We start from the raw sequence: 27,667 nt of genomic DNA, 5'->3' as shown, positions 1-27,667 counted from the left end.
AAGAGAATTGCATTATATCAAGATTAGGCTGTCAGTTTAGGTGACAAAGATCTGGACTTTTTAAAAAAAATCAGTACTATAGAGATTAGATAGAATATAATTGTTTTCTTTGGGTTGACTTCATTCTGCAAACTAACTCCTTTCTTCTTTGCCTAATTTTTTCTTCTATTTTTTTCTATGAAAATGAAACTTCCTTACTAAAAAGAAAGTAGATTTTATTGGGTACAGTTTTTAGTTTTGCAAAATGAAAAGAGTTTTGGAGATGAATGGTGTCGATGTTTGCACAAAAGTGTGAATGTGCTTAATGCCAATGAACTGTACACTTAAAATGGTTAAAATGGTATGACTCATCCTTTAAACCACAATTTAAAAGATAATTTAAAAATTTTGAAAATGGATGAAAGAGTTGACTGTTAATTGCAAAAAAAAAAAGCAACTAGATTTAAATAGAATAAGTCATTGGCCTTTTAAAAGAAGGTTTGTTATTTCTCAGGAAAAATCCAATCCATTCAGAAATGATATCAAATCTATTTCTATTAGTCACAGTGAAATCATGCGGGTGGAAAGTACCTAGAGAATTCCACAAACAGGCAAAAAGAAAAAAACCCTGTCTCTACCTAATTCAGTTCATGGTAACCAGACCATAATTGCCCCCACCACCATGTGTATTTCCTAGACAAAAAGAAAATGAAAACTCACTGTAATTTAAGAACCAGCATAATTCCTAAATATACTTTCAGTTGGGATGGGTATATTTTAAAAAGTGATCGAGAAGTTACCCAGAGGACTGTAGTCCTTATGGTTTATGTGGTATAGTGGTTGAGCTCACAGAATCTGCAGCCAGAATGCCTGGGTTTTATTCCAGACTACACTATCAATCATCAGCTTGATCCTCAGCAAGTTGGTTTACCTGCTTATGCCTCCATTTTCTCACCTGCCATATTGGTACCAACCTCACAGAATGAAATGAGCTAGTACCTGTGAAGCACTTAGGACAGAACCCAGAGTTTTTACTATGTCCTCATCACATTGAGTTTTAGGGGGTTCTGGTTCAGCAAACATCTCCTGACTGTTGACTATACATTGCTAAAGAATCACAGAACATACCATGAAATAGACTCTCCTTTGAGAACCTGAACATCCTCCCCACCCCCACCCATGAGGTGTCATGGCTATTTTACCAGCACAGTCCATGATGCAACCCTCATTCCTTCCACTTGCCTAGACACCACTGAACATTCACCCATTTATCAAGCTTCAAGTTTCCTGAAGGCTCTGAGTTGCCTCCTGACTGGATATTCCTCCTCCTTCCTCTGGGCACTCTTCCTCCTCCCTTGGGAAGCTGCAGTCTTTGGGCCCTCGATTTCCTTTCCGCCAAACATCATAGAACGTGTTAGTGTTCATCTTCTTCAATGAGTTTTTGAGTCTTAGGGTTTCTGACTGAAGTCGGTTGTTCCTCTTTTCATCCACTGATGTTTTCAGACAAAGTTTATAAAAGATGTCCTCTTCATCAAAATAACATGAAAGGACTTGCAGAATAATATTGCTCTGACAAAAATGTGTCTCAGAACCTAATTGAGATTCCATCTTGACAAGAGAGAGCAAAAATAAAAGAAGCCGCAAGTACTGGGACGCAAGATAAGAGTGAACACAGTGCTTAAGAAATCACCCATTTTCATCTGGGGAAGAGGAGGCAGCAAGCACATTTATAATCTGATGCCAAAGAAGACAGCACAAGTTTCGTTTGCTCTTCTAGATGAACCTGACCAAAGTCCCTGACCAAACGCATAAAACCTCTTGAAACCTTGGTCTGTTCTGAGTATTACTTTTGCCTCCTTAAGGATCCTGACTGTGGAGCTAGGCAGGCTGCTAATTAACTAACAGAGCTTTGTAAACTGCTTAAGAGATGTGAGTGGGCAATAGGGACTCCTGGAGCAAAGACAAGATGATTAAATAAAAATCTTCTCTGATTAGGATAGATCTACCTGCTTGTCACTCCCGGAATCCAAAGGATTTTACTGGAAATGGAAGGAGTCTTCTCAAGAGAAATGGAATGAAAGGAGTTTTTCTGGGTCCAGGAGCTCAGCGCCTCTCTCTAGCATGTAGGGAGGAGAGTCCTGTAGCCTGGGCAGTGAGCAAGAGCTGAGGAATACAGAATGTTGATGCCAACTAGACTAAGTACAAAGGACACCCCTTTCCATGGTGGACAAGTATAACAAGAAGGAAAAGCCTTACATTTTGAGTCAACTCATAAAGTCTGATTTAAATGATAAAAACTTGACTGCCACTTGAGTGAAAATTCACCTCAAAATTACCTAATTCAGATATTCTGTATGCCATTGGCTGGGTGACATATTGCCCAAATGACTGCCAGATGTGTGTGTCTTCTACAAAGCAAACTGCTGATACACTTACAGCATGAGGTCTCTAAGCAGAGTTTCCTAGGAAACTGGGCCATCAGCAGAGCTTTCTCACTGAGCATTCACCAGAGGGGGAGACTCAATAAATAGTTCCTTTTTTTCCTTAAGTTTTCCATTCCCACCTCCTCTCTCTCTCTATTTTACCATCCCTCATGTCAAAAAAAGAATGGATGATCTAATAAGATACTAAATAAGTAGTATTATTACCTATGAATGGAAAGAATGTATTTCCTAAATTTCAATTTGGCCATATTGCCTATCAGATGGACCAACAAGATAAGAGTTGTGGAATTATGCATTTTTCAGAAAAATCTATCACTGGTGGTCCCAGCAGGTGGCAAGATGATGTGAGAAGAGTCAAGTGAGATCTAGCATATATTGACTATTTGTATGCAAGATATTGTGTTCCGAGGTGTAGACCCCTAACTTAATGAGCTCCCTGCCATGACAGGCATTGCCCTATTTCACAGTCCGGGGAAGTGAGGTTGGGAACTGAGGGTCACCTAGCCAGAAAGAGTGAAGCAGGATTTTGAGCCCAGGTTCATTCCCCAAGAGGTCCCACTGTGGCCCAACCTCCATGTGAATGACAGGCTTGTTCTGAGTGCTGCCCTCCTGTCCCCTTCCTCCCATCCCTTCCCACCCTAACTACTGACCACACAGCCAACGACAAGAACCAGAGCCCCCTCCAGAAGCCTCTACCAATTCAAGCAGTGATATCCCTCACATCCAGCCCTGGCCTCGATGATCATCTTTTGCAAAATAACAAATTGACTATATTGGCTTTTCTCTCTGTTTAAGGTAGGAAGCTAATGTCATTTTTTGAAGTTCTTCCTATCTCTTAAGGGAAGGACCCAGTATGGGTCAACTCTCTCCATCCCCTTGATGCTTTCCTCCCTGGCTCAAGTCCAGCTACCCCTTGGCTCCAGGAGCACTTAGAACTTTGTACTCATTTGACATTCTCACAAGTGCCTCTGACCTCTCCTGTACTTCTCCATGGCAGGCATGTTGTTGGGATCCACTTCTCTGTACCTCTGTGGGACAACCCAGGACCTTCTGCCCATGAGGCACTAAATAGGCATTTCTCAACAGTTTATTAAAGGAGGCAAAAAGCGAACTACTTCTCTCCAGGGAGGAACTGGAGGGATGTGAGTCCTAGCACCCAGAACCAGGCACTGGTACTCTTAAAATTTCTCTCGTTTATTCCATGACTTGGGAGGCCAATGTGTCCCTGTTCTGGGAATCTTGTATTTGTTGCCTGTGTGAACAGTCTATGTTGAGTCAGGCCACAGAATCTTCTCCATACCATAGAATAAGGAGAGGCTCCAGAGCATTCCATCTACATGTGCCAGGATCACCCAGCCCATGTTTTGGCGGCTCTGTAATTTGGATGACTCTCCTTGAAGCAGGACGGCCAAATCAGCTTCCTGCTGATAACAGTAATCAGATTTCATAGCAAAGTCCCCAGTTAGGCAGGGCAAACAGAGAGGCAGCCTGAGCTATCGATTTGTGTTGGGGAAGGTTTTTTTCCATTGAGATGGCTGAATATTTTGTGCTAAATCCTTTTTCTTCCCCATACCCTGCATATTTTTCCTATGCATGATATGGGACAGAAGTCATTTTAATTATCTTCTTTATTTTATTTGCTTAGTTAAAACCCCGGAATTAAGGTTTGGGAAACAAACTGTCCGTATTTAATATATGTGATTGGCTCAAAAGTGTCATTTATTTTAGATAACATGGGAGGAAGTATAAATTATTTGATAGCATAGCAGCATTTTCAATGGTGCTTTTTATGTCTTTTGTATTTCATGCCATTAAAAAATAGTGTCTTCCTGGGTACCAGCATTGGCTACAGAGTATGTTTTTCTTTTTTTTTTTTTTTTTCAGGAAAAATTACTAACTATGCCATGCATTTTAACTTCTCTTAATCTTTGCATTTGGAAGAGAATATTCTCTAGGTAGTTTTGAAGATAATAATAGCACTGAGAATGCACGGATGCCTCTGTACCGATTCCCAAGGAAGGCTTCTCCAGATGTGGAATGCCATGGGGAGTCAATCTGGTTTGCATAATTGACAGCTGCCAGCCTGTAATCCTCTGTGCTAAATTGGAGCTGCGGCCACAGAAGGCAACACGGCCGCTGGGCTGCTGGGAATCAAGTCCCTGCACTTGCATGACTTTCCTCCTATCACCGTGGGCAGGGTCCCGGCCCCTAACACAGGGTGCACTGCTCAGGAAAGGAGGGGACCCTGTAACTATTGCCTGGTAAGCTGAGGGGTGGGGGGCGCTTTGATTCACTCACCTGGGCCATAGTTGGCTAATCGAGAGTTACCTTTTATTGGATTGACTTTGGCATTTTAATCTTAAATTCTTCAGAGACCAGTTCTTAAGATGAGGCAGGGCCATGGATTAGAAAGACTGAGGGTATCAGCCAAATGGAGAATACTGTTCCCTTTCAGGGAGCCATGTGGCTCCTGTTCTGGTCCCCTCCACTTAATGACTGTTAAACCTTACACCAAAACCATCTTAAGAGCTTTCTGGCCCTCTGTCCCATCCTGGTTTGTCAAGTAGGATGATACCATCTGTCCTACCTACTTCACAGGCTTGTTCTGGGATCAGAAAAGTTAATATAAGTGCTTTGTCCACTGTGAAGCCAATTTAAACAATGCACAGATGGATCAACAAACAATCTCTGGTATATGTGGTCTCTGTCTTTCTAATTCTCTTCCTCTTTTGAATTTTATGGCCTCTGTCATCAATACTTCCTGATAATAATGATAGCTATCATTTGCCGAGCGCTATTCATGTGCGAGGCATTGAGGTACACGCTTTACAGGCATTATTTTTATTTAATCCTCACAATCGCTTTGCTGGTTGGCACTCATTGCTTCAGTTCACATAAGCACTGCGTTCCGAATCCATCACGGCCTTCTATAGAAGCCCATCGCACTTGCCTTTAAGCTGCTTGTGAAATGAAGGAGCTACATTCTTCATTTCCAATTTTGACAGTTTTCAAATGGCTTAACATGTTATCAATTGCTGAATCATTTTTTAATGTTTGAGTGCACCATAGGCCAATAAGCATGGAGTGTATTTGTGGCGACAGAGCAGAGAGAGAGAAAGAGAGAGAGAGAGAGAGAGAATGACAAAGGGAGAGTGAGAGAGGGAGAGACTCTGGAGAGAGAAAAAGAGAGAGTAGGGGAGAAAGGAAGGGAGAGAGAGACTATGTGACTGACAGAAAAAAGATGTAATTTTGGGGCACCTGGGTAGCTCAGTGGTTGAGCGTCTGCCTTTGGCTCAGGTCATGATCCCGGGGTCCTGGGATTGAGTCCCGCATCAGGCTTCCCGGGGGGGGGGGGGGGGGGCAAGCCTGCTTCTCCCTCTGCCTATGTCTCTGCCTCTTTCTCTCTGTGTCTCTCATGAATAAAAAAATAAAATCTTAAAAAAAAGAAAAAGATATAATTTTGTGTGTGATAGGTATGGTACTTTTCTAATATGCAGATAATCCTTAAAAGCATAGAATTAATTAGTTAACGGGCTTTTGATGTTCATAGTGCAGAAGATTTGGAATTACATGATCTTGATAATCTTCATAAAAGATTAGAAGATGCTTAAGAAAGACAGTTCCCAGCATCTCAAAACCTTGCTGAACAGAAATAATGTCAGTCGAGATGGGGTGGAGGAGGTGAGAGGCAGGGGAGCGAGAAGGGAGGGAGATGGGTAAAATGGTTTCAGAGATGCTTCACCAGCAACGCTCCTTGTATCTCCTTCCTCGTCCCCATGTATTGCCTGCCTTAAATTCAGCTGAGGCAGGTCCCCGCCTGCCTCTGACAGCAAGGACACAAGTTCCAGGCACCGGGTGTGTGCTTCCAGCCTGTTACATGGACAGGTAGTCTTTAGGCAGCCCATTTTAACACGGAACCTGACGATTCCAGAGGCTACTTCAAAGATGAAGCATTCTGCCATTGGTAAGTGTTAGAATTTAGGAACTCTTTCCCTTTCCATCTCGCAGATGCCCTCTGGGCTGGGTGTCCCACTGGCTGGATGCCTCTGAAGGGCCTCTTAGGTGAAGCCTGCTTGGGAACCTGAGCATAACCAGGCCAGATGTGGGAGTTTTGAGTCGGGTAGGAAACCAGGTTCTTTCTGTCCAGGCCAACAATTGAATTTGAGGTTAAGAAATAGCATTTGTAAAGAAAAAAAAAACAAAGAGTGGCTTCTCTTGCAGAATCATTTCTTGTGTTTCAAACGTTGATTATCCAGTCTTGTGCATTATCTAGGGCTTCTGTTTCTGCGCTTTCTTTGGCTGCTTTGCCTTCTCACATTGCATTCTTCCATTCTCTCTAGAAAACAGGCCAGGTAAGAGACATGAGCTAAGACTCAAATCTGATCATTTTGCTGCTAATAAGCAGGTCCATTAATGATTTTTTTCTTGCTCCTGGAGTGCAGGGAAGGGGCATTTCTGATTAATCTTTGCACTTCTTCCCACCAGCATTTTACCCAGGTGTCTAGGAGGAGCTCAGTGATTGTTTACAGGTGTGTTAGATTGAAGTGAATATTTTATTCTGATCTGCAGGACAGAGATGGAGACAGTGCTCCAGCCTCATTTTTTTTTTTTTGGTATATTTTTTTATTGGAGTTCTATTTGCCAACATATAGTATAACATCCAGTGCTCACCCTGTCCAGTGCCCCCCTCAGTGCCCATCACCCACTCCCCCCATCCCCCTGCCCACCTCCCTTCCACTAAATCTTGGTCGTTTCCCAGAGTTAGGAGTCTCTCATGTTCTATCACCCTCACTGATATTTCCCACTCATTTTCTCTCCTTTCCCCTATAATCTCATTTACTATTTTTTATATTCCCCAAATTAATGAAACCATTTAATGTTTGTCCTTCTCCAATTGACTTCACTCAGCATAATACCCTCCAGTTCCATCCACGTTGAAGCAAATGATGGGTATTCATTGTTTCTAATGGCTGAGTAATATCCCACTGTATACATAGACCACATCTTCTTTATCCATTCATCTGTCGATGGACACCAAGGCTCCGTCCACAGTTTGGCTATTGTGGACATTGGGGTGCAGTCATCCTGCCATTTCACTGAATCTGTATCTTTGGGGTAAATCCCCAGCAGTGCAATTGCTGGGTCATAGGGTAGCTCTATTCTTAACTCTTTGAGGAACCTCCACACAGTTCTCCAGAGTGGCTGTACCAGTTCACATTCCCACCAACAGTGGAAGAGGGTTCCCCTTTCTCCACATCCTCTCCAACATGTGTTGTTTCCTCTCTTGTTAATTTTCCCCATTCTCACTGGTGTGAGGTGGTATCTCATTGTGGTTTTGATTTGTATTTCCCTGAGGGCAAGTGATGCGGAGCATTTTCTCATGGGCTTGTTGGCCATGTCTGTGTCTTCTTTGGTGAAATTTCTGTTTATGTGTTTTGCCCATTTCATGATTGGATTGTTTGTTTCTTGGGTGTTGAGTTTAAGAAGTTCTTTATAGATCTTGGATACTAGCCCTTTATCTGATAGGTTATTTGCAAATATCTTCTCCCATTCTGTAGGTTGTCTTTAGTTTTGTTGACTGTTTCTTTTGCGGTGCAGAAGCTTTTTATCTTGATTAAGTCCCAATAGTTCTTTTTGCCTCTTGTTTCCCTTGCCTTCATAGATTTATCTTGCAAGAAATTGCTGTGGCCAAGTTCAAAAAGGGTGTTGCCTGTGTTCTCCTCTAGGATTTTGATGGATTCTTGTCTCACATTTAGATCTTTCATCCATTTTGAGTTTATCTTTGTGTATGGTGTAGGAGAATGATCTAGTTTCAAATTGGCAAAGAAGTCAAACTCTCTCTTTGCAGATGACATGATACTGTACATAGAAAACCCAAAAGACTCCACCCCAAGATTGCTACAACTCATACAGCAATTCAGCAGTGTGGCCGGATTCAGAATCAATGCCCAGAAGTCAGTGGCATTTCTATACACTAACAATGAGACTGAAGAAAGAGAAATTAAGGAGTCAATCTCATTTACAATTGCACCCAAAAGCATAAGATACCTAGGAATAAACCTAACCAAAGAGGTAAAGGATCTATACCCTACAAACTACAGAGCACTTCTGAAAGAAATTGAGGAAGACACAAAGAGATGGAAAAATATTCCATGCTCGTGGATTGGAAGAGTTAATATTGTGAAAATGTCCATGCTACCCAGGGCAATTTACACATTCAATGCAATCCCATCAAAATACCATGGACTTTTTTCAGAGAGCTGGAACAAATCATTTTAAGATTTATGTGGAATCAGAAAAGACCCCGAATAGCCAGAGGAATATTGAAAAAGAAAACCAGAGCCGGGGGCATCACAATGCTGGATTTCAGGTTGTACTACAAGCTGTGATCATCAAGACAGTGTGGTACTGGCACAAAAACAGACACATAGATCAATGGAACAGAATGGAGAACCCAGAAATGGGCCCTCAACTGTATGGTCAACTAATATTCGACAAAGCAGGAAAGACTATCCACTGGAAAAAGGACAGTCTCTTCAATAAATGGTGCTGGGAAAATTGGACAGCCATGTCCAGCCTCATTTGTAAGGGGAGTTCTGAGGTCCTGGAACCTACAGAGAAAGTGGCTACAGTCTTTTCACACTTGGAAGGGGACACCTGATCTGTGTGGTTCTGTCTGCCTACACAGTGACAGGCTGGCATTTTGTGTCCACCATCACAGACACGGGGCTCCCTCTGTGTGGCCTAGGCGCTGGCTCATCTCTGAGCCCCTGGGTCTGTGTGCGCCTTTCTCCCATTGTCAACCTATTGATGTGCATCTGTCACAATCCTTTTGAATCATTATTTTCTCTCCAGCCCCTGTCATAGCATTTGTTGATTGATGGTCCAGGCAAAAGTGGCAGCTCTCACACGCATCTGGGCACTGCCTGATGGAGAGTAGAGTGGTTGAGGAAAGCTCCTCTCTCTGCCTTGCCAGGGAGAATGAACAACTGTGAATTTCCCGGATCCATGTCATAGGCAGAACAAAGGCAATTCAATAGTACGGATTTGGGGGTAAGGCAGGTAATAAGACTACAGAGGAGAGGACCTGCACCCAAACTAAGAAGGTGGTGAGTCTGAAGCAGATGGATGCTTGGCTGGAAAGCTAGGGAAGGAAGGCATGCTTCCGCCAAGAGAAAAACATCAGATTCTTCTGAATCCATGGTTCTTGCACTTTTTAGGTTCAGGACCTTGCCATTCTTTTACAAATGATGGATGGCCCCCAAATACTTTCTATGGGTTACATCAATTAATACTTACCATATTAGAAATTAAAACTTTGAAATTGAAAAAATAAATTTCAGATCTTTTTGAACAACATGCCAATTGTATGTTAACATAAATTATTGTTATTAAAAAGTTATGTTTTCAAAAAGTACTTAGTGAGAATAGCGTCATTGTTATACTTTGCTGAAAAATCTCTTTAGCATCTGGCTTAGTGAGGGACAGTTGGATTCTCTTGTCTGTTGCTATATCCTGTGTCATGTATCTTCTGGGAAAGTCTACTGTACACTCGAGAAAGAATGAGATTGAACAAGCCAGATAATGTCATAGTGTTTTTAGGAAAATAGTTTTGACCTCTCAGACCCCAAGGTGGTCTTAGGGATTTCCAGGGTTCCCCAGACCATCCTTTGAGGACTGCTTCTCTAGGTGTAAACTCCCAGAAATTTACCTCTCTCCATGCTTAACATGTGGCCATCTTTTATAATGACATTTCTGCTTTAGCAGAAAGTGGGTAATGGTGAGCCAAGCGGATAATTCTTTTTAAATCTTTTACCCTTTGAACAGTGCATATGAACATTCCACAAAGCATCACAGAGGCCAACTAGAATAAGATTGACATTGAATGTCCTGTTGGGCAGTCTGGACAAGTTCTTGCTCATTAACTGGCAAACAAGATAATCCGGAGCATGAGACAGTCTCTTCTCTGTGCTTTTCAGAATGTGAATCTCAAATTGTGTGAGCTCCACTTGGCCTGGCCAGCACATATGTTTTCTCTCTCTACGATCATGGAAAGCTTTATAAGAGAGGAACAGCTGCTCCATGGCCTCTCTGAGCTGTGTGTTTCCAGGACCCCAGAGCAGCTTAAATCTGCTTTCCAAGGGACCAATAACTGGGCAGTTTACCGATTCATCTGGTACTTCCTGAGCAGCACAGATTCATCTCACTTCATCTTAACGCCCTTTTTCATGCACTAATCAAGATACTGACAGCGCTGTGACACCAGCAAGATGAGCATGAATGTAAAGTGATGATTTATAGAGATCGTGATCTAGCTTTGCTCAGGCCAAGACTCTCCTGCTAGGGAAGGACAGTGGGTCCAGCCAGTCTGCAGCCAATGTGCAGATCAAAGAAAGGCTGCTAAAAGACAAAACAAACCATGTTTTTATGTTGTTCTAAAGTTGGAAGATGTTTTAAATGTGTCTAGGAAAAGATTCAGGGTCACTCTCTGTCCTTTGAGAAGACCGACCACACTGGTACTCCCTTTATCCATGGTTTTGCTTTCGGAGGTTTCGATGACCTGTGGTCAACCACGGGTCAGAAGCAGATGCTCCTCCTCTGATATATCATCAGAAGGTCAGCCGTAGCCTAACTCTATGTCACAGCCTGTGTCATTCCCTTCACTTCATTTCATCACATAGGCATTTTAGCATCTCATATCATCACAAGAAGGTTGAATATAGCATAATATGATACTCTGAGAGAGAGACCATATTCACATAACTTTTATTATAGTACATTGTTATAGTTGCTCACTTTTATTATTAGTTACTGTTTTCATAAATCAAACATTGTCATAGTTATGTATGGAAAAAACATAGCATATGGTTCTGTACCTTCTGTGATTTCAGGCATCATAGGAGGGAGGGTCTTGGGACTCACCTGGTGGGTAAGGAGGGACCACTGTACATATTTCAGTGCTCAGCCCTCTCCAAAACTGGCAGAGGGATGGTTTCTGTAGATTCAGCTACAATCACAGAATTTTTTAGTGAGAAGGAGAGTTAGAGATTCTCTTGTGTGAAGAAAAGGGTGTGTGTGTGTGTGTGTGTGTGTGTGTGTACGCATGCGCAAGGGGGACAATGTAAGAACAGTGCCACCACAGCAAAGGCCTATGGATATTGTCTTTCTTTGCTGACCACCAAATCTAGTTGTGCAACTCAGGCACCACACTAAGGAAGTGTCATTATCCATTTCCCATTTTCTCTGTGAGCCTGCTTCTTAGGTGATTTCTTAACCTGGGTCTCTGTTTCCCTATCTATAGAACGGATGTAACAACAACATCTATCTCATAGGGTTGTTTAGAAAATCAAAAGTCAGGGATCCCTGGGTGGTGCAGCAGTTTAGTGCCTGCCTTTGGCCCAGGGCGCGATCCTGGAGACCTGGGATCGAATCCCACGTCGGGCTCCCGGTGCATGGAGCCTACTTCTCCCTCTGCCTATGTCTCTCTCTCTCTCTCTCTCTCTGTGTGACTATCATAAATAAAAATTTAAAAAAATCGAAAGTCAGTAAATATAAAAATTCCTTAAAGCACTGTGTAATATACAGGAAGCACAAAATAAATGTTACCATTTATTTATTATTATTATTATTACTTGACATCTCTGAAACTGCAGTTTTCCATCTGCAAAGTAGATTTTCCAGGTTAGTGTAGGGATAAGTTAGAGAATATATGGCCAAGTCTTAGAAAAAATGTCAAGTGCCATTAAAAGTAATACACTGTATTTTGGGGGAAGTTGACAGAAGAAGTCAATTTTTGTACCTGAGTGTTTTCCCATGTGTAAGATTCCAGTCCTTGAGCGGTAACACATGATTTTCTGCACTGTTTTGAAAATAGCACAGTTAATTTTGATCAAGTGAATATATAATACCAACTGGAGTAGAAGCAGCAATATAATCTCAACTAGTAATAACGGTTAATATTTGCAGAGTGTTTATCTTATGCCAGCACTGAGCTAAGTATTTTACATGTAATAGACTGTCTTACTTCTCACCGTAGCTTCTTGAAAGAGGTGCTGTTATTATTCCCAGTTTGCAAACAAGTAAAGTGAAGTTGATGTTTCACCAGCTGGGCCAGGATTGAACCCAGGCAGGCTGGTTCCCCAGTCAGGGTAGTTCTCCTTAACCAGTCTAGTAGCAGAGCCGGGAGGTTCAGAAGGAGGTGAACGGGGATTGCATCCTAGTTTGGTCTCAGCTGGCCACAACGTTGTGCTTTGCAAGTGAAAGAATTAGATCATTCATCCTCTTTAGATAAGGTGAAAGATAGGACGTTTTATCTATCATCAGTATTTATGAAGAGAAGGTGTCTGCTGCTTAGCGGAGTAAATTGTTACTGAGACATAACCCAGGGATTGAGCCAAGGATAGATTCGTGAGACGGGGGAGATCAGATGCAAGACTCTAAGAGCTCCGAGGAGACCCTGAGATCCTATAAAATAAGACACACAGAGTCTAATTCAGGGCCGAGCCCCTGGCATGAGGTAGAACTTTCACAGGCAAAGAGGTGCAGTTTTTCTCGAGTTTACTAGGGACTCTCCTAGGGGGCATGGATATCATTTCCCTGTCTCAGTCCAACATTGTTTGGTGGAACAAGATTATGCCACAGCAGAGGCATGGCTAGCTCCTTCTGGGGAGGCTGTACAACTTAGGAAAATAGAATGGGAGCTTTAGAGTTAGAGAGGCCTGAATTTAAATCTCAGTTCCGCCGTTTAAAAGCTAGGTGGCAGGACTCCTGGGTGGTACAATGGTTGAGTGTGTGTCTTCAGCTTAGGGCATGATCTTGGGGTCCTGGGATCGAGTCCCGCATAGAGCTCCCCGCAGGGAGCCTGCTTCTCCCTCTGCCTATGTCTCTGACTCTCTCTCTCTGTGTCTCTCATGAATAAATATATAAAATCTTTTTTAAAAATAAGATAAATAAAACCTATGTGCTGTGCAACTATTTCATTCTCCAAGTCTTCATAGAATGGCTATAAAGATTAAATAAAAATTGCGTGTGAGTAAATCTCTTTGCACTTTATACGCACCCAGTAAATGAAAGCCATTAGCATCAGTGTTACCAATAGGATGAGAACTTCCTACTGGCTTGTTCCTGGATTTTCCAGTAGTATCAAGAGACTGTCCCTTAACCATGGCTCAACCCCCACCTGTTTTAGGTCATCATATGTGATGCTAATTTTAGGTTCAGGGCTCCGTGGGTAGGGGACTGGTATGGTTCTAAGCCTCCTTTCCTTACACATACATGTATTAAGTTCAGGATGGTATTGACCAGGCTTTTCTGGAACTGGCCACTCAGCTTGATCCTGTTCTAGCTCAAGCCTGAAACCAATATGCAGGAAAAGATGTCCTACTGCAAACAGAGTCATGCTGTGGCTGGGCTCAGGGATAAAGTCATGGTTTACCATTTCCTGATTTGGAGAGTCACCAAATCCTGCCAGGGTTCCCAAGAACTCTAGTTATACATTTGAGGGCCCACCCATCTTTACAGCAATTGGGAGAGGTTACTAACCCTACAAGACCTAGGCCTTTTTGTGAAATGAAGGGACCACCCTATCTGCCCAATGCAGGTCATTAGCTGAGCAAGTAGCCCTGAGAATTCTGTAGCATGCATGCCCTTCACATGTTAGTTGAATGGTCGAGGCACAGATATTGTTGGAGCACCTCTAGGGGCCAGGCTGTGTGCCCAAAGAAGTCCTCTGTGTGGAGGAGACCATAGCCCTCCTTGTATCACCTGGGTAAGAGTTTGGCAAACTGATATCAAACCCAAACTGGCATGGAGGTCATGCAAAGGTGGGCAGAAGGCAGATATCTGCAGGGCAGGTACCTACAAATGTGCCCAGCCCCAGCATGTAGTCCAAGCAGCAGGACTTGGGGTTTGGTCTCTCACAGGCATTCACCAGACCCTACCAGAGCCTTGCAAGAAGACAAACTGCTTCTGTCCATAATGTGAGCCAGGGCTCCAAGACAAGGAGCCCCAGAAGCAGGACCAGATGTGCACAGAATTTAGCCATGGGATGTGTCTCGAGCTCCCCTGGACCGCACACCTGCTCATGCAGGCTGGCAGTTTAGTCCTTGCACCTGCACCGTGGCTTTTCCCAGCAATGTCTTAAAGATGCTGCTTAGCTTCTGACGAACATGTCTCCTTGGGCACCACATGTGGCAGCCCTGAGAGTTCCTCCGGCTGCTGTAAACCAGGATGGAGTTAGCTTCTCAGCCCAGGTCTCCCCCATCCCCTGTTCTGGCTACCTTTTATCAAGTGCAGTCATATGCCACACCACTGACAGCCCTACCAGCACTCATCCCTCTGACCCTCCCAGCAATCTATGAGGTAGGTTTTGTTACTGTGCCCATTTTATAGATGGAGAAACTGAGCTGTTGGGAGTTGAGTTATGTAGGTCAGATAGCTGGTGAGTGGCAGAGTGAGGATGCAGCTGAGGGATTTCTTTCCCCAAAGTTTAAGCACTGAACCACCCTTCCCTCTGACTTACTCATCTGAGATGGAATCTGATTCTGTGACTTCTTCAGATGCCTCTCAGAGTTGCGGCAACAGGCCGGACTAGGGGTTTGCAACCTTGGCTCCACATTGAGATAATCTGGGAAGCTTTAAAAAGTACTCATGCGTCAACCTTGCTACCAGAGATTCTGATTTCTGTTGGTCTGAGAGGCAGCCTGGGCATTTTCTGGACCAAAGGTTGGCAAACTTTTTCTATCAGGGGCCAGATAGTACATATTTTAGGCCTTGCAGGGCCATATGGTCTCTGTCACAACTACTCATCTCTGCCTTCATAGCGTAATAGCAGCCATGAGCATGGCTGTGTTCCAGTAAAACTTTATTTACAAAAACAGGTGGCTGGCCAAAATGGGCCTGTGAGCCCCAGTTTGCCAATGACTGATCAAATCAGGCAGCTTGTTAGTAGACCCTACCCATCACCAGTAAGATTAGAATTCGTCTTACTTCGAAGGATCTGGTGTCTGTGGTGTCTCGGGAGAGCGCCCCAAACACCCCCATACCCTCTCATCCACTGCCTTCCTTCAGGCTCGGTGGTGTTGGCTCACTGTCTCCCACTGAGCTTCTACAGTGGCCTCTTTTTTTGTGGAGGACCTTAACTCCCCTCTGCACCACTCCTCCCCTCAGGGTCTGAAATCTTGCCATGAACCATCACCTGTTTGGCGGGGGTCTTTTCTGGCTTGCTACACTTTTCCCCATGAGGAGTCAAATTGCCCCCCTTGATCTTGGCTGGAGGCCAGATTCTCCGTAATTAGGAAGATTAGCCGGATCTGTGAGGCTGCCACCTGTTTGATAGGAGGACTGCCCCTGTATGAGCATACCTCCCCTTGCTGGCTGTCCCCCTGGCTTGTCTCCATCCAGAGCAGTCCCCAGGGAGGTCTAGCCCCCTCCTCTCCTCATCCAGAGCCCCCTTCTTTCCCTTTCCAACTGACCTTCCTTGTCTGCCTTGTGCTTGTAGCTTGAGTAATAGCATCATTTTCGCCTGAAGAATTCAGTCTATCAATTAAGTTTTTTAATGGAGTATTAATGTAGTATTTCTGAAATTGTGGGTTGTAATTATTTACAAAGTCAAAAGGACAGCGGGAAAATAAAGCTGGTGAATTGCTTGTGGTGATTGAAATTATGCCCCAGCCTCATAAAAATATAAAAACCAAAGCATGCCTGCTTTTATCTTCCCTCATATGTCAGCTGTCCTTGGTAATGGGGTGCACAGATACCACAAACATGCCAGACTGAAAGAAAACAATTAGTAGAGGTAGAACCTAAAATATTACCAGTTCATGTACACGAAGTATCCATAAGTTAATTGTTTAGACATCGAAATGCATTTGTTCGACAAACCTTCACTGAAACCCTAATTTGTTCTGTGTGTCAGGGATACAGGGTAAGGCTCAGGTGCTAACTAGAGATAGACCATCAGAGAGAGGAAAAACTACAAACTACAGCAGAAATCCTGTAATAGGAGCATGACATAGCTCTGTGGGCATGAGAGGATGGAAGTTTGAGGTTTCAGGGAAAGCTTCTCCCTGGGTGTGAGAGGTGGGTTGGTTAGAAGAGGTTCCCACCTGGAAAACAGGAGGAAAGGCATTGTGGGCAGAGGGACCTACAGGTCTCAGGCAGGAATAGGGTGTGGTTGTGTGATGGGAGTGTGTGGTTCTTAGAATAGTGTAGGAGTTGAGTCTGGAAAGCAGCAAAGGAATGTGTAAGCCAGTCTGAGAGTTCAAGCTTTACTGGGTGACAAGAGCCAAAAAGGCTGTGAGTGTGTGTGTGTGTGTGTGTGACCTACTTCAGTTGTTTTCCACTAATTTAATTTAATTCCATCTAATTTAACTAACAATATAAAGCCCAGCATGATGTAAAACTATAGTAACAGTCTTCAAAATGTTTGTTGAGTGAATTAGTGAAATCATTCCCCAAATTCCTCATTTCACCCATTATTTCTATGTCTTTTGTGTATTTTTCTTGCTCTCTCACTCACATTGCAGGGTTCTCATCACATCTCATCATCGATGATTCTGGACTGTCCAAGGATTTCTGATCTAAGCACTAGGAATCTTGTATGCATGGGTAGTGCTGCCTTTATAGGTTTTTTTTTCTTTTTTTTTTTTTCTGGAATTCCAGGGTGAGCCATCCATTTCATTGAGTGGCTCCCTTGTCCATATTTGAAGAGCTTTTCTCTGGGGTTGTTTAATGTCGGTAGAAAAGAACCCCTCACTGTCTGGGGGGATCATTAAGACTGCTAGTATTTTAATAGAAGGCTTTTAAGTAGGGGATTAATACAATCCAGTTTCTCTTTTAGAAGAATCTTCTGGTAGCAGTGGGATCCCGAATCAGAGTGCAGGGCAGAGAGGGAAGCAGAGGCCCTTTTAGGAGGCTATTGTAAAAATAAAGAGGTCTTCAGCTAAGAACATGGAGGCTAGGATAGAAAGGATACGGAAGTATGATTCCTCTTGAGAGATTGAATTAATTGGATAATGCAGGTGAGTGAGGATGAGTTTTTTTGTGATTAGAAATACAGAAGAAGAAGTAGTGCTTTCAAGGGGTGGGGAAGGTCATAAGCTAGGGCTGGGGCCTGTTGAGATTGAGGAACATACAGTCGGGGTTTCCCATTGCCTTTGGGTGATGAGGGTTGGAGGTGACAATGAAACACAGGTGGTAACTACATCTACGGAAGTGAATGAATTAACCCAAAGACAGTGTGAGAGAGAAGGAAAGGGAAGAGAACAGGTCTAAAGCAGAAACCCAGAGAACACCAGGATTTAAGGAACTACACGGAGGAAGAGCCGAGAGAGCAGACAGGCTTTCTGGGTCAATCAGTTATGAATGGGGCAGTGTCGATTAGGGTACAGGGACCTGTTTACACCTGGAACTGAAGTAAGATGTACCACTCGATGAGCTACAGTGTATTTTGAATACCCTGGGCACCTTGCCATGACTCCTACATTTAGGATGTAAGACTCCATTCATTTGTTCTTTCGTTAGTTAATTGAGCAAATATTCTGCTGATTATAGAACACTCGGCCGGGCATTGGGTGTAGACCTGGTTTCTATGCTTTGTTTCTTATAGTTTAGCAAAGAAGACAGACATTCAGCAACAAATTTGGAAGCAGATATTTTCATGGAAAGCAGTAATAGTTATCCCTACAGATCAATCCCTTGGAGCCCTATCCACCCATAGCCTCTAAGAGATGGGCTGTTTTTACATGGGTGGGGGGGATGCCTCTGTGTCCTAACCTCCCCTGAGTTTTGCAGATGGCCCTGGGGCCAGTGCCTCTTCCTGGTGTCAGCTTCCTGGCATACGACCTGCACTCTGCCTGGGTTTGCTGACAATCCAATAAGCGCCACCAGTTTCTGCTGCCTGGGGCCTGAGGATGCCTGGAGCAGTGGGGACACTCTGGACTCCCTCCCCGCCTCCTACCTAAGCAGCGTAGAGACAGTCATGTTGACTCTCAGTGGCATGATAGAACCAGTCAGAATGGGAGCTATGACCTCACCTGATTTTCGCCGAGCACGGAAGATCTAGCTGATACTGCATGTCAGCTCATTTGTCCATACAAGCTGCCTGCGTCCAACCGTATTCATTACTACTGGTTCTTCTGTTTGTTTTGTAAACTCTTTTCATGTTGGAGTTCAGAATCTGGTAGAAGAAAAAACTAATTAAATGGATTCATGGTTATCACTTATTGAGACATCTCCTCCATTCAACTCAGAAAAGTTCTGCTGAGTACCTACTGTGTGCAGGGCGCAGGGCTGAAATTATATTTTGCAAGACTGCAGACATCCACAGCACTGTTGGCTGTTTACGTTGACTTCTGTAGAGTGAAATTGCTTTGCCTTTTCCCTTCGCTGGCCTCTCATAGTTTTCATCAGCAAACTAGATTGCAAACCAGGAGCGATTCACTTTGCGCAATAGAAGGGTTCCTGAAAATTGTTTTTGAAAATGAATTGTTACCAAATGAATAATGTTTTAACTGTACTAGGGGATTTTTCTATGAGAAGGAAGTTCAGATGCTGAATTGTTTTCAAAGGTAAAACATTATTTTCTGATTTATCTGCTTGGTAAAGGAGAAATTTTAACCTACAGGGAAAATAAGTCAAAATTTAATAACTTCAGGAATCTGAAACAATATCAAACCAAACCAAACCAAAACAAAACAAAAAACAATTTTAAGGGCTGAGGCAGGGATCCCTGGGTGGCGCAGCGGTTTAGCGCCTGCCTTTGGCCCAGGGCGCGATCCTGGAGACCCGGGATCGAATCCCACATTGGGCTCCTGGTGCATGGAGCCTGCTTCTCCCTCTGCCTATGTCTCTGCCTCTCTCTCTCTCTCTCTCTCTCTCTCTCTGTGTGTGACTATCATAAATAAATAAAAATTAAAAAAAAATTAGGGCTGAGGCATAGTGAATGCCAACAAAAGGAACCAATGTCATGTAGACCACATCTTAGAATGTCAGCTGATCTGAAGACATGGTCTTATTTGTGGGGCTAATGGCAGCAAACGTTGCCAGCGTAATAAAGATAGGAATTATGAGAGAAGCAATGGAGAAAACTGACAGGGGGAAAAAGCACAGAGAAAAGAAGAATAACAGTAGGTGGTAGAGACACCCAAAGGGGCAGAGGAGATTATAGCCAAATGGTGAGAGTGGCAGCAAAGAGAAAGGCTAGCTGATAGGACAGAGCGCAGAAGCCGGCTCTCTATGAAACAGCCCCTGCCTGCAAGCACGTTGACCACAGGATGTCTGATGACCCATGGGTTGTCATTCCCAAGGACCCCATTGTGGATGAACTCCTTTAAGCCTCCTAGCAACCTCTTGAGGAATTGATGGTCGAAGTAACTAAGACACAGAGAGGCCGAGCAGCTATCCTGAGATCTGAATCTGTGAGTGGAAAAGCAATGTGTGATTGGGAGACTTCTAGGGTGTCCCCTGCCCAAATTTCTCCTCTTAATGTGGACAGGTCTGGTAAAGATGGCAGGCTTTCACTCTCTTGATGGTATGGCAAGGAGAAAGTGATTTTGAAGATGTAAGTGTGGGCCTTCATTCGTTGATTCTGAATTAAATCAAGAGAGTGAGTCCCAGGGTGGGCCTGACCTAATCAGGTGAGCTCATGATAAGAGGGTCCAGGCATTCCGTGGAGGGAGAGAATCAAAGCAAGTGATTCTTCTGCTGATCTTGAAGAAAACAACAGCCATGTTCTGAAAGTCTACGGAGGGGATCACGTGGCAAGAATCAATCCGAATGCCCTTAGGAGCTGAGAGTGGTTCCTGGTCAATAGCTCCCAAGGAAATGAGGAGCATGGTCATCAGCCTCAGGGAAATGAATCTTGCCAGTTTGGAGGAGGACCCTGAGCTTGAGAAAGAAGTACACTCCAGCTGACATCTTGATGTCAGCCATGTGAGACTCTGAGTAGAAGACCCAGTTAGGCCCTGCCTGCGCTTCTGTCCTATAGAAACTGTGAGTTAGTAGGTACCTGTTGTTTTAAACCACTAAGTCTGTGTTGCTGTGTTTTGCACAGCAATAGAAAACTATTGCACTAGGATTTGAACTCAGGATTCCGGAGGCAGAGTGCACCTAGGTCCCCTGTACTCCAGCGTGCCTTTTAGAAGTCATGTGTCAGAATCATTACTACCTAGAACTTCAGGGTTGAACAGGAATCTTTGAGATCAGCCAGTCCAGCTGCCACAGGTCCTCTCGGGCACCTGTCACTGCCACTGACGGCCCAGGTCCAGCCATAAGCGATACAGAGATCAAATGGAATGCTTCTTTCCCAAGACAGCTTATCACATCCTTAAAGACAGTTCTCATGTTTCACATAAACATTTCTCTTTTCCAAGCAAAACATCCTCATGCTCTCCCAGGAGTTTCTTAGTCCCTTCACCGTAACAGTCACTCCTTTCCTACTGAATTTCAGGTTGCCCCTGTTTTTCTCTTGGAATACGGTCAAGGACTAAAGCACAAAACTGGTGTGGTCTGCTTCACATAAAATACAGCATACCCGACACAAGCCACAGTCCAGTTGTTCCGTTGCCTTCAGGACAGCATAAGACCACATTAGATTTTTTTGGTAACCACAGTGCAGTGTTGACTCATACCATGAGTAGAGTCAACCAAAACTCTTTTTTTCACACACAAACCTGCTGAGCTGTGTCTCCACAATCATGAACTTGTACATGTTTATTTTAACCTGAATACAAGCTTAACATTCATCACTAATCTGTCTCATCAGGAATCTGGTACATATCTTGCTTGGTCCTGACTATGTCATCCAACACTATTGCTCTTCTTCCCAGCATCCCCTCAACTCTTAATTATTTGACCAGTGTGCCATAAATATCCTCATGGAGATATTGACAGAATTCTGGAACTGGACAGCGCTGAGGTCAGAGTCCTCTGGCACCATTTTGATGGCCCACTTCCAGTGCTTGGGTCCTTCAAATAGTCACAAATCCAACTAATTGTATCATCTGCTGGCAGTCATCCAACTCATAAAGGTACCCTCAGAAATGTAATGAAATATTTCCTGGAGTCCAGGTACAGGGTATTGAGTCTTGTTCCCCGATATCCCAGCCAGGAGGTCCTGATAGTTCCTAGAGAATGCTCACTTTGCAGCATCAGTTCCAGGTTGGGCATCACATGCACCGATGGTGGCCTGGTCCTCCTTGGATAAACATTTCCTCCTACAGCCCCAATCTCTGTCACCTTTCTTTGTTTCCATTCAGACTCCCAAGGAAAAAGATAAAGATGATTTAGAGGAGGATAGTCAACCTTGGAGTGCCTAAACAACTGAGGCTTCAGAGAAGGACCAGATCCTAAGTGTTTTATGATGAGAAGTAGACGAGGGGTTCTGGTGTGACAATCAGGACACACGGAGAGGTGCACAGTTATAGGCAAGATTGGCATCTGGGGTGGTGAGGGAAATGAGACAGGGCTGAGTATGGTCCTGCATTTTCCATGGGGCAGAGAAAAAGGCAGGTGTCTTTTGTAGTATCACCTTCCTTTCTCCTGTCCTTTTGCCCTTTCTCCACCAGCCCTGCCTTATATGAAAGGTGAGAAACAGACCTACCTTATAAAATAGAGGCTATGGCCCTTGGCAGCCCTGGGGACAGCCTGTACTCTGTGTGAGATCTTGGGGTGGATGAGCTCCCAATATCCCCCGTAAAGAGAAGATTCTGATTCCATGGGTCCATTGAGGAATCCTAAAACTGATGTGAATGGGCCTGGTAAAGGTAGTCCATGGTCATAAATATACCATGATTGTCCTATCTTGGTTGATTTTTTTTCATATACCTTTCTTCTTTGTACAAATGAAAGTTGCCATGCGTCTTATGGAGTACTTCAGAAATGATTCCTGAAGACCAAGAGCTCCTATTGGGTAATTGAAAAAGAAGTGTTTTAATTCTTGTGGTGAAATTTTACATTGTAGTGTTCACCAGTTGTGTCTACCAGCCAGTATCCATTAACAATCTGTTAACTATACCAGTTTCTCTCGGGGTGTTTGGGGGAAATGTCCACTTTCTGTCCATGTGTTTTTGGTGGGGTTGCCTCCACCTTTCCTGCTCCATGGGGGTAGGGGACCCAGGTTTGGCCAGTCAGAATGTTAGCATTCTCTTATATTTGACTCAAGCCACTGAGATGCAGGGAGACTTTTGCTGGGACTTAGGAAAAAGAAACTCTTAATCTTTTTGGCTGGACCTTGGAGCTGTCAGGTTTTGAGGCTCAAGTTGTTTTCAGCTATCTTGCTTCCAGAAGGGGAGAATCTCAAAGAGAATTGAACCACACAGGCAGCAGAGATGAATGATAGAGGAAAACTGGACTCTGGCAATATGAAAAGGCCATGATGAAAATCTAGACTTTGGTGATAGGAGGCAGTGATGAAAATCTAGACTCTGGAACAAGGCTACTTGAGTTTGAATTGCTCTACCATCTATTAATGGGGTCACTCAGGACAAGTTAGTCTCCGTGCCTCAGTTTCTTCATCTGTAAAGTGGGAATCATTAATAGCTACTCAGACAGTTGTGAAATTAGGCCGGTCGTGTAAAACTCCTAGAGTAGTCCCCAGCATGGATCACATAAGTGTTAGTCACCATCTGAATTCTGTGTCAAGCCATGCCTGAAATGAGACCTACCTCTGGATCTTTCAGTTCTTAGAACATCATATTCTTTGTTTTGCATTTGCCAACTTAGGCTGTCTTTTCTGTCACTTAACCCAAAGGGTTCTAACTAGTAGATCCAGTGAAATTAAATTCTTACTAACTTTTGTGTTCTGTCTTCCTTAATAAAACTAAGAAAAATAATCCAAAGTCAGATATTCCTTTTCTGACTGTTACCTAATGGGGAGTATGATCTTGGAACAAGTCAATTCCTTCTTCCCATTTTCTCAGTTGTGTTTGTTTGAAATTTCCTTTCCAGAAGTGTGTTTTTTTTTTTTTTAAGATTTCATTTATTTGACAGAGAGAGAGAGAGAGAGAGCGCATAAGTAAGCAGAGTGGCAGGCAGAAGGAGAGGGAGAAGCAGGCTTCCCTGCTGAGCAGAGAGCCCGAAGTGGGCCTCGATCCCAGGACTCTGCTGGGCTGAAGGCAAATGCTTAACTGACTGAGCCATTCAGGAGCCCCTACTTTTCAGAAGTTCTTTAAAAAATACTTCAGGTGGGTTTTCTAGGAAAACTCCAAACATTATCATTAGATTTCCCTAGCAAGCATATGCTTTATCTACTTTCCCCTGCATCTCATGCAATGTTCTAAAACCTTGATATAATAGAAAACACTGAATTGGGGAACAGGGTAGTTGGCTGAGGATATGAATAGGAAGGGGAGAAGACCAGAAAACATGGGACTCTAACTAGGCCTCAGCCAGTTCCTCTCTGTGTGGTCTTGGACCAGCCCTTCTCCCTGGTTTCTTGGCCTGTAAAGCAGGCAAGATGATGCCTCAGGTATCTCCCTGCCTTACTGATTTTGCAATATATGAAAACTTTCTCAAGCACCTTCAATAATATATTTCATTCTCTGTGGTTAAAATGATGGAAAGTAGATTAGAAAAATAATAAATCTTAATAAGGCTCACCTGTATTTTGTGATTACTTTAGAATTTCTAGGGTATGTCACAAGGTACGTCTTCTCTATTTTCCTTCTGTGTCTGAAAGGTTTTTTTTTTTTTTCTTTTTCCTACTTTCTTCTCTCTAAAACTCCCTGAGTCCTCAGCATCCTTAATAATCAATGAAGATCTTGGCTAAGTAAGCTGAGAATTGCAGCAGAGGCCCTGGGCCTCTAGTCCACTTTAATTAGCAGTCAGTTTGCAGAGAGAAACAATAAGGAACCAGAATAGAAAACAAAGAGTAAACGAGAGAAAATGGAGACAAAGCAAATGACTAGAATTAGCTTGGGGAGCCGGGAAGAGGAAAGCCATAATGCTATTCTTCCTTTTTCTTAGAATGTGAAGCCAGGCCTGCCGTGTAGTGGGCATCAGTGGGTGTTTGCGAAGCGAGGGAGCGAGGGAGCGAGGAGGTGAGTGATGAATAGATGTGAGTGAGCATTTGGCTGTGCGTGGACACACTGGATCCTGCCAACCCAACTAGCCTGGGGACGGCAGAGGAAGGAAATGACAAAAGAAAACTCAGGATACTCATGTACCAACGCAAGACAAATTGCCCACCGCAGACATGAAGATATCCAATGGGCTGAATGAGGAACAATGTGACATTTGAGAAAGCAAAGACGTTGTGGGCTAACCCGAACCAGTGCATCATTGCTCTTTGAAATGCGGTGCTTGTTTGCAAGTAAGTCTTCATTTCATGCCTCACTATTTGGCTTTTAGGTTGGACTTAATTAAAAAAGCTGTAGCATCTTGGAGTCCAATTTCCTCTTTTCACATAGCATCTGTCCCTGACAGCTTGTGTGAGGCTCGGCCACTTGTTGAGGCCGAGGCTGGAGGAGGAAATGACAGAGGAGAGGCGAGGTGGACAGACGCCTCTTGTTGGAGGTGGCACTCTCTGATTCCGCAAGGCCCAGTCACGTGCTTAGGAAGCGCCTTGCTTTAAGCAAGGCAACAGATGTCTCCGAGAGGGGGTTTCTGGCAGCCTCACAAAGGCCAGCATGACGGAGGGTAGGCATGAGTGCACTAACAGGAGAGCAAAGGCACACATGCTTCTGCCCTCTGCTCAGAGCTGGAAAAGAGGCCAAAATTGGATGCAAGCAAACTGTAGAACTGAACAGAGAGCAAAGACTTATTTCAAATAAACATTATCCTCTGGCAGGGGCGAGGTGGGGATTAGGACCTATTTCCAAACACAAATGATTTCTATATTCAAATAGATGGCATAAAAGATAAAAGTCTATACTGGGGTTGACTGCCTAGAGATACACACCGCTGTGTTTTTTGTTTTGTTTTGTTTTGTTTTGTTTTTTTGCAAAGGGTTGTTTTGTTTTGCAAAGCATTGCTACCTGTTTATGCATTTACCTGGAGCTGTGGTTTTGAGTGTGACCAAGAAAGAGAATTGAAGCTTTCTTTTCTCAGATCTGTCATTCTCATTTATCAAGAGAAGCCTATCAGTAAATCCAAACAAACTGGGATCTCATTTTGGAACAAGTAATTGAGTTTGTGGTAAGCAAGCTCTTACAGATGGAGCATGCACTTAATCTACTTTCTGTTTGATGTTTTTAGTGTTGCTTTTAAAGCAGTTTGTTTGAAGTTCAAGGTATTAGAATTTAGTTCTTTGGGGACTTCATTCTTAATTTAAAAGAATCTTTGGAAATTGCTTAGGCCTTTATACTGGGTCTTAATCTTGAAATTACCTGGAATTTCCCTAACTGTGCTGTTCTGTTTTATAGCACAAAGCCCACTCCACCAAATATGCACTGAATTCATGTTCACTTTCTGGGTTTTTTCTCATTTCTCCAATGTGCCCCACCCTTTAACCCCCATAGATGTGCTGGCTGCATTTTGTTGCCAGATAATTCCTATTGCTTTCATGGAAAGCAAGCCAACATTGACATATCCTACTTGAAGCTTGTAGTTAAAGCCTCATTCTTTGTGGTTCTGTGGGTATTCGAATCTGCTGCTGTGCTCCATTTCCTTGCCTTTGATGCCTGAAGAATATAGTCGACCTGACTGTGAGCGGATTGTCAGAGATCTATGGAAGAAGGTGATCTCTGGGCCACATTAGGGCTTTGACACTAACATAACCACATGTCTAGAAAGCAAGCAAGGTTAGGAGCCATAGGGGTGCATTTGGCCAAGCCTATGAGATTTGAGTGCCACCATGAATAATGTTTAGTAACTTTTAATCATACATTTCCAACTATGTGGTTAATAAAAGGTTGCTTATGGAAAAAATAGAACAAAGTACTGATGAGCCAAAAAGACAGCCTCCTTGAAAATCCTGTGTTTATTAAAAAAAAAAAAAAGGGCGCCTGGGTGGCTCAGTGGTTGAGCGTCTGCCTTTGGCTCAGGTCGTGATCCCGGGGTCCTGGGATGGAGTCCCACATCAGGCTTCCTATAGGGAGCCTGCTTCTCCCTCTGCCTATGTCTCTGCCTCTCTCTGTGTCACTCATGAAGAAATAAATAAAATCTTTAAAAAAATTTTAAAAAAGAAAATCCTGTGTTTGGAAACAGTCACATAAATCTTGTGATGTTTATGCTTCTAATTTCCTACTATATATATGTAAATATGTATTTTATTCTTACAAAAATGTGGTCAGACCATTTATATTAGTTTTATTTCAAAACCCACTGTGAATGTATTCTAGAACTTAAGTATTTGACATAATTTTTAATGGTCATGCATAGTTCATTTGCATGGATAGAACTTTTTTTTTTAAAACAGCCACCTGTTGTTACATATGTAGGTTGATTTCAATTTTTCTTTCTAAGAAATCATTCTGTGATGATTTCATTCTTTTTTATGGCTGAATAACAATCCATTAGATGGATAGATTGATAGATTGATAGATATACCATCCATCTATTATCCATCTATTGATGGATGCTTGGGCTGCTTATAAATATTGCTGCAATAAACATAGGGGTGTGTGTATCCCTTTGAATTATTGTTTTCATGTTTTTTGGATAAATACCCAGGAGTGCCATTCCTGGATTGTAGGGTGGTTCTAATTTTAGTTTTTTGAGGAACTGCCATACTGTTTTGCATTATGTGGCTGTACCAGTTTGCATTCCCACCAACAGTATGAGGAGGGTTCCTTGTCCCCCACATTCTCACCAGCATTTGTTGTCTCTTGTGCTTTTGATTTTAGCCATCTGACAGGTGTGAGGTGATGTCTTATTGTAGTTTTTTATTTCCATTTCCCTGATGATAAGTGATGTTGACCATCTTTTCATGTGTCTGTTGGCCATCTATATGTCTTCTTTGAAGAAATGTCTGTTCATGACTTCTGCCTATTTTTAATTGGATTATTGTTTTGGGGTATTGAGTTGTATAAGTTATTTGTATATTTCGTCATTTGCAAATACCTTCTTTTCCATAGGTTGCCTTTTGGTCGATTGTTTCCTCCACTGCTGAAACTTTTTATTTTGATGTACTCCCAATAATTTATTTTTGCTTTTATTTCCTTGAGGCAAGGGACTGTTGGTATGGCCAATGTCAGAGAGATTACTACCTGTGCTCTTTTCTGGATGTTATGGTTTCAGGCCTCATATTCAGGTCTTTACTCCATTTTGAGATTATTTTTGTGTATAGTGGAAGAAAGTGGCTCAGT

The 27,667-nt window shown here is 43.1% G+C and overlaps 1 protein-coding gene across 2 annotated transcripts in view; it reads left to right on the top strand.

The window, feature by feature from the left end:
- Positions 1–27,667, top strand: part of CHN2 (chimerin 2) — a 296,002-nt gene that overhangs the window by 63,547 nt on the left and 204,788 nt on the right. The window contains exon 1 of one of the 2 annotated variants that reach the window (XM_072783630.1): positions 24,699–24,732. The exons of the other annotated variant lie outside the window; for it this stretch is intronic. Coding sequence (XP_072639731.1) covers positions 24,714–24,732 — 19 coding nt within the window. The 5' untranslated portion in view covers positions 24,699–24,713. Of the gene's footprint in view, positions 1–24,698; positions 24,733–27,667 lie in introns of those variants that run through there. 2 annotated transcript variants of the gene reach the window in all.

This window comes from Canis lupus, chromosome 18 (assembly GCF_048164855.1).
Source record: "Canis lupus baileyi chromosome 18, mCanLup2.hap1, whole genome shotgun sequence".
Classification (NCBI taxonomy): Eukaryota; Metazoa; Chordata; class Mammalia; order Carnivora; family Canidae; genus Canis; species Canis lupus.
This window is presented reverse-complemented; position numbering and strand designations above follow the sequence as displayed.